The sequence below is a fragment of the Myxocyprinus asiaticus genome, chromosome 8 (genome assembly GCF_019703515.2).
Source record: "Myxocyprinus asiaticus isolate MX2 ecotype Aquarium Trade chromosome 8, UBuf_Myxa_2, whole genome shotgun sequence".
Taxonomy (NCBI): domain Eukaryota; kingdom Metazoa; phylum Chordata; class Actinopteri; order Cypriniformes; family Catostomidae; genus Myxocyprinus; species Myxocyprinus asiaticus.
In genome coordinates this window covers 226,699-234,472 of record NC_059351.1, presented here as the reverse complement: position 1 = coordinate 234,472, position 7,774 = coordinate 226,699, and the positions used below count along the sequence as shown (strand labels likewise).

Here is a 7,774-nt window from a genome sequence, read left to right as displayed (position 1 = left end):
CAACTGTACTAACCCTATTCTTGTTGAGGACTTACTGCATATATATATATTTTTTTTTTTTTTTTTTTTTTACTTAAGCACTACTGCACAGAACTATTTAAAAAAAAAAATGTATTCAAAGCACTGGCATTCTACAACAGAAAGCAGACGAATCATTCCAGAACATTCACTAAAATAAAGAATACAAATTCTAACACATGCAAGTTTTACACAATCACTCATTTACAGGTAAACATTACTATTCAACTCTATCTTTTCAGATATTAGTATATAAAAAGGAAAATACATCACTACAGCAATTGTAAACAATCTACAAATGGCTTATCTGTATCCATTTCATGATTCATAACAGTGTTTCACATTAACACTTGGCTCATGCTGTCTTTCATATTAACCACAAACGCTTCTTAAGAAAGACCAGTAAGTGAGAAACAGAAAAGCATGAGTTGAGGTGATGCTATCTGAACATGAGTAAGCACAATTAACAAAGACATATTAGTATCTTTGTCGTTTGCTGCCAGGTCCATCAAAGTTGCCCCCAACTGGACTTCCTCTCCCAAAGCCACCTGGGACAACCACACCAGGGACCGCTGTTTGCTGCTGTTGCTGAGGAGAGTCAACACCAGACCGCCCACCCACAGAAGAGCCCATCAGAGGAGATCCTCCTTGAGAAAACCGCTCATTAATCTATATTGAAAAAGAAAACAGAAATAGTATGCTTGCAATGAGCATGTGTAAGAAATATGCATTTCATATTGAGGACAGAATATTGCAGTTGTTGCAGAAACAAGAAGTCCAAATATTTTCTAGGAAGTTCATAAGCAGTTTAGTCCAGGAACACCCACAAACAGAAAACATAAATCATTCAATTAGCACCTGAATATACAGAAATGTAAAGCCTGCAGAATCTAAACAAAGAGTACAAGACTGATTAAAAAAACAAGAATATGGTGATACAAAAATGTCAAATTAAATGAAAATTAAATTGATATAGCCTATAAATTGCTGAAATACCTCAATTCTAATAAGAAACAAATTAAAGGAAAATAATGTTATGTGTTACAGCTTGGAACCTGAAACATTCATTTGTTTAGAACTTCGTAGAGATGGATCAATACCATATTTTTAGACAAGTATCTTTTACATATTTGCCAATACAGATGCGACACAATACTTTATAGGAGATATATAGGTTAGGCCAATTATCAGGAGGAGTCTGCAGTAGTGTGTAAGATTATTACTGAGTTTCACATGTTTTAGAGTATTATTCATTGCTAGCTTAGAGTTGTTTGTTTACTGTGTACTGAACTCGTGTTTGTTCCCACATTTTCACCTCCCAAAACTCTCGTTTGGGATAGCCACGTGTAGTAGATTTGTTGTGCATGCCAAAGGCGTGTCCAGCTTTTTTCACTCGACACTATAGTCGTATGTAAATTTGACGTGGATCAAATAAAGGTATAGTTGCATAGTTACAGCATCACAGCCTTTTTTTGCATGCTCGCAATCAAATTCATTGAAGCATTATTCGCAAACTGTGTGGTCTAACAAAGTTTTGATAATGGAGCTAAAAACAAAAAAAAGGCCTTATGGTTCAAAAGTTAAAGGTCGAAACGTGGAAATTTGAACAGTTGGTGGCGCAAGAGGGTTTGAGATAGACACCCCAAATTTGGGTCAGTTACATTTGAGAGTGTCCTATCAGTGTGCCACATTTGACAACTTTCCTATGTACGGTTCTGTGGGCTTCCATAGACTCAAGAGCACCTTCAGTGCTTAGCCCCTAAATATAGCTGCAATCAGCAATTACGGGGCCAAGCACACAACAACAAACATTTAGTATGAATTTAAAATTCCAGTGATGATTTTAAGCGGAGTGGTGAAAAAAGACATTAGTTTAATGACTTATAGTGTAATAAAAGTGCTTATAACTTTTGACCAATAGATGGCACTGTCACCAAATTGATATGGCAGTGTCAGGGCATGGTCGGTATAAGACAAGCAAAGTTTCATGTCAATACATTCAAGCGCTGCCGAGATACAGCCTCAGATCCTTTTTGGCGTATTGCCATCAGATTTGTTTGTGTTATTTGAAAATGGGTTGGTCTTTTAAAAAATGTTTCGATACATTTTTGTCATGAGTGTCCCTAGATGATATACATCAATTTTGGTGAGAATAGGATGTTCGCTCTAAGAGGAGTTTGAAAATGTGGGTTTTTAATGAAATTCAAAATGGAAATCTGGCTGACCATTGCATAGTTAGTATCACTGTACTTGGCATGACCTAAGGAATGTAAAGACATCAGTTTCAATGCAACAGGCTAAACCAATTTTGTTATATAATTGTTTTACCACTAGGTGGTGCCCCAAACTTCTCAAGTACCTTTAGGGCATGGTCCCGACGTCACATGCTAAGTTTCGTAATATGCCAATGTGTTTGTAAAATACTGCATTTTACTACAAGATTAAAAATGCCAACACCCAATATGGCTGACAGAAACATTCAGTATAATTCGACTCTGTATGCCCCAAGGAATCTAAAGACACCAGTCTCGTGATTCTAAGCAAAACTATTCATAAGTTATAAAATATATATATGTTTTTCATATTTCATGACCAGTAGGTGACGCTGTGCCAAAATTACGCAGGTACCCTCAGGGCATGATGGCTATGACATATATCAAGTTTCATTTCAATAGGGCAAGATGTTGCAAAGATAATGCTCCACGATCTCTTTGGAGTGTTTGCCATCAAATTCGTTGACGTGTTCTACAAGAACGGTTGGGTCTATCAAAAAGCTTTTAATAACTTTTTGTCATGAATGTCCCTAGATAATATATACTAAATTTGGTGTGAATCGGATCTATGGCCTAGGAGTTCGAAAAAGTAGTTTTTCCCCCCAGAAAATTCTAACTAACGGATAATCTCGTATGCAAAATGTGAAATTATGGTATACATTTGACTCTGCGTGAGGCAAGGAATAAGAGGACAAAAAATATTCTGTTTCTAGGCCAACTGGTTCAAAGTCATTAACATAAACATGGGTGCAAATTTGAGCTGTAGGTGGCGCTGGAGAGTTTGCATTAGAGACTCCATATTTGCATTCAGGAATGTCAAGATTATCCTCTATCAGTGTGCAACATTTCATAACTTTTTACCATACGGTTCTATGGGCCGCCATAGACTCCCAGCCAGAAATGGCAGAATAATAATAACACTAACAGAAACAGGTGCCTACGTCCCTTCATTGTTTGGCCCTTAATAAGAATGTCCTGACAAATACAACAGGGTTTCATTGCTTCCTGCTTGAATCCCTAAATAATGTTTAAAGTGAAATCATACAATTACAATAGGGTATTAACACTTCGTGCTTAAACTCCTAATAAAAATAATTATAACAAAAACAAGAGGGTTTCAGCTATTTTTGCTTGAACCCCTAATTATAGAAGTGTTTCAGCAATTCAAGGTTGAACTCCTCATCCAGATCCTGACAAACACGAAATGGGATTTCAGCACTTCATGCTTGAATTGAAGAAAAAAAGAAGAAAAATATCTCTGCAAACAGCAATTCCAAAGCCAAGCGCAACATCCAAAGATCCTTAGCAAATATATTTAATTGCACATAGCACACTTAGATATTCATTTTGGAAAAACATAGAGAAGTACCTGTAACAATGCAAACAGGGTTGTGCTGTAAAGGAATATATGAAACGGCATTACGTCTTCAGAATACAAAAATGAAGTAACTGTATTCAGCCACCGATACATTTTCAAGCACTTGTATTCAGAAGTTACTTTATACAATTTTGGTAGAATACTTTTAGAATACTTCTCTCATAATGACCTCAAAATAAGTCATCTTGTCAATCAAGTGAGAAACAGCGCTGATGTGAGCTGCGAACGCATCTTCTCGCTCTCTCTTGCCCAGATCAGCAGCAGCGCGAGACCGCAGTGTTGGCAGGGTTTCATGCCAAATTGGGCTAATTTGAAAACACAATCGCGGTTTAAAATCAAAGAATCGTGGGTTGTGTTTTTGGGATACTTTAAAAATGGACCGCAGTCAACAAAAGGTCTGATGGTAAGCACTAAAGAATGGAAATGTCTTATTCATGTATAATGATTCCTAGATTGGATATCTGGCAACCGCACCAGCACATTTTAACAATCAGCACGCTGTCAGCTGTGCAGCAGTATCAATACAGTCGTAACATTATTTCCACAAATATACTATTCACGCGGATTGTTTCCTATGATTGTTGTGCTGTAAATACATTTATGCAGCTGCGGCTTCTGTGTAAAGACGGAGTAAAGACGGATGGCTCTCAAATAGCATTTGGTGAGTCACATCCACATCAGAAACTTGCAGAACTGTTGAGAAACAGCAGTTATTAACAACAATAATAGACTACTATAAATAGGTAAAAAATAAATATACAGAAAGTAGTCCTACTGCAAACACTGAAAGAGGGAAACAGACCTGAAGAGTTCAAACAATGACAGAAAAACATGTAAATATCTACTGTAACATTTGTGTCTTACAGACGTGTGGGGCTACTTCAGTGTGACACATTGTAACATACAAGCATATTAATATTATTTCTCACTTAAGAAACATCTCATATGAAGTGATTCACAAAAAATATAAAACAATTGTTAACAATAAAAAATAAATAAAAATCAAATAAAATAAAAAACAGGATGAGTAAAAGAATCAAAAGCACCCAAAATAAAAGTGTTGGTAATAAAAGAGATAGAAAATTAATAAATCAGCCTAAATATGGAAATATGCAAGCATCCAGTTATCATCTTGAAAATAAATACAGTTTATTTACATTTCTTATCTAATTTTGTGTCAATTTGTGTCAATCAAATAACAGATTAAGAAAACTATTAAAATGTTAAAATATTAAAATATTACAGTTGACTACAAACTGTCTTCTGTTATTCTTCTTTTCATAAAGAAAAACATTAGTGTCCAACTCCATATTTCATTTAAAGAAACTCGCTATTAAGATTCACTGAGAGGTGTAGCACTTCAGATAAAATATCATCACACTTCATTCCTCCAACTGTACCTTGCCTTTATAAATATATATTCTAAAAGTATTATTGTATTATGTTACTTTTTATTTGATGTATTCGGAATACTTAACTGAATACATTTAAGAGAGAGTATTCAGTATTCAGCCCAGAATACTTTCTTAATGTAATCCGCCCAACCCTGAATGCAAATTAACATAACTATAAATCTTGTGTGATTACACTTCCTTGCGCCTGACACGCGCAGAAGAGCGATCATATCTCTTCAGAAGACATGGATTAAACTGCTTATGTCGTAGATTACCTTTATGCTGTCATTACTGTTGTCACGATACCAAAATTTCAGTAGTTGGTACCGATGCCAGGGAAATTTCACAGTTCTCAATACCAATTTCGATACCACAGCAAAAATGTGCTAATATGGTAAAGTGCTATTGAACACACATCTTTAGCCTATTTAAAGTTAAATGTAAATAAAAAATTCAATGATATGCACGTTTCCTTCAGTGTTTCTCAATTAAGTATGCATTGCTTAAGTATTATATTACTACAAGTAATATTACATTTTACTATACAGTTGTAATATATTTCTGTTGCAATTTCTGGCACTTAGCTTATTTTGAATCATGCTTTTATTTTGACGTGAGCTTTTGATGGAAGCTTCACTTCTGATGGATAAACAGTTTGCTACATGGCAGTGTGATAGTTAAAGTGCAAATGCTGTGATTTCATTATATAAATATATTGTCTACATGTAGTACGTGCTTTACAGTGGTTTAGTGCTCTGCTTTGTCATCTCATACAACGCGATTGATTCTTAATGTCTGTGGAGTTTCCAGTGTATGAGCGAACGGATTCACACTTTCATTTAAAGCATACAGCTCAAATACAAACTAAGATTGCAGCCTTTCGCTGTGTAAAACAAGTAACAGTCGTGTGTCAGTCAGACAGCGTGCGGGTACCAAATTGAGTCGGTATTCGGTACTGCAGAAACACTGGTATCATTACATCTTTTTTATTTTAGTACTGACTTGGTAGCGAAGTACCGGTACTTTTGACAAACCTGCTGCCGTTGTGTGTTTGTTGGACCCCAAGTTTTGGACCCCATTGACATACGTTTTATGGATATAAACACAATGTTTCTTGAAAATATCTTTGTGTTTCACAAGTCAGTCCTACAAGTTTGAGACAGCTTTAGGGTGAGTATCCGATGAGATTTCTTTTTTTTTTTTAGAGGGGCTAAAAAAATCTTATGATTGTTCAGGTATTTTAATTTCAATTAACTAATGCCTATGAATCAATAGTTTCCATGTATTGGATGAAAGGCTTGACATTTTAGCATTTTTTTAATTAATGAGAAATTACTTTCATGATACAATTCATTCCTTGCATTGTTTGATCTCTATTTAAAAATGAAAATTAAAAAAATAAAATATAAATATTCAAAATGTTAATAATTGTAACAACTCTCACTTTCTTCACCCATAACAAAGGTGCAAAAAATAAATACAAATAAAAATGTCCCTTTGTGCCACTTAGTGATTTTGTGAATGAGTCTCACGTGAGACTGGAATTTACAGTTTTACTGTGGCGGTAAGGGTAATTTTGGTCTGGTACCTACTGTCGTCTGTCTGATGAAATCAAAACCTAATAGAATTCTGTAAAGATCAGAATGAAAATGAAGTATTTCTCTTGTACTTACACTGTCCAAGAAACTGGACTTGAATCCATCTGGTTGCCGTCTCATTTCATCCTGCTCTCTATGCCGTATCATCTCTTCCTCACGTCTGCGTCTCTCTTCTTCATGTCTGAGCATTGGGAACCCATACTCAGTTAAACAGCAAATGTTCAGAATCCAGTCTATGGTCATCATTAGATTTTAAATAGAACATAATTATTTGATTTAATCTGCCATAGAGGTCTGCAGCCCAACAGGACCTGACAACCAGTGAGTTTTAAGCTGAGTCCGGGTTAGTTTTGCTAGGGTGACCATACATCCTCTTTTTCCTGGACATGTCCTCTTTTTTTGGATATGAAAAAAGTGTCCGGCCTCTGTTTCTAAATTGGTAAAAATGTCCAGGATGTGGCTTCATTTTCATATTGATGTGCTCTATAGTTAGGACTATCATACACTCTATATATTTGATACTGCGCATCAGTTTTCACGTGTTTATTCTGGCTGAGAGTGGCAGAGGGCGCACTCTTTTAAAGTACTTTTTTATACTGTCTCGCTCGCCCTCTGCACGCGCGCTGTATGTGTGTGTGCCATTCACAGGTAGAAAAATCAATATAATAAGAACAATTTTAAAAGTACATTCCACAACTCCTCAAATTCTTAAACAGAACACTTGTTTCATCAGACTCACGTATACTACGCATTGTCAACTTTACCTGATAATGTTGACAATTTCGAGACAACATCAAATATACTACTTATCTGGGAAATTTAAACTAATATTATGGATAAACCACGATGCAACCTCTATACCTGTAAAGCTGGCACTTGCGTGTCAGTGGCAAAAAGTCAGAAATTGCAATGAACCAAAACACAGGTCAAGTCATGTGAGGGAGAAACAAGCCCTGCATCTCTATTCACTTACTATCCATACTAAACATAATGTGACAAGCACAAAACATTAGTCAAAGGAGAGTTTGTCATAAAAATTTGATCTTCAGGAAAGTAGGTTACACCTGGGCCCAGCAGGAGGGCTGAAAAGTGTGAAGTGTTGTAGTATTACAT

The 7,774-nt window shown here is 35.7% G+C and overlaps 1 protein-coding gene across 4 annotated transcripts in view; it reads right to left on the bottom strand.

The window, feature by feature from the left end:
* Positions 1 to 49: 49 nt before the first annotated feature.
* The window catches only part of pspc1 (paraspeckle component 1), a 29,111-nt gene continuing 21,386 nt past the window's right edge, over positions 50 to 7,774 (bottom strand). Inside the window, exons 6-8 of one of the 4 annotated variants that reach the window (XM_051705053.1) lie at positions 6,737 to 6,842; positions 3,661 to 3,685; positions 547 to 687 (exon numbers count right to left, since the gene is read on the bottom strand). In XM_051705053.1, the coding sequence (XP_051561013.1) occupies positions 683 to 687; positions 3,661 to 3,685; positions 6,737 to 6,842 (136 nt within the window). In that variant the 3' untranslated portion in view covers positions 547 to 682. Of the gene's footprint in view, positions 688 to 3,660; positions 6,843 to 7,774 lie in introns of all 4 variants that reach the window. The other 3 variants (XR_007897943.1, XM_051705052.1, XR_007897942.1) reach the window with 3 other exon arrangements.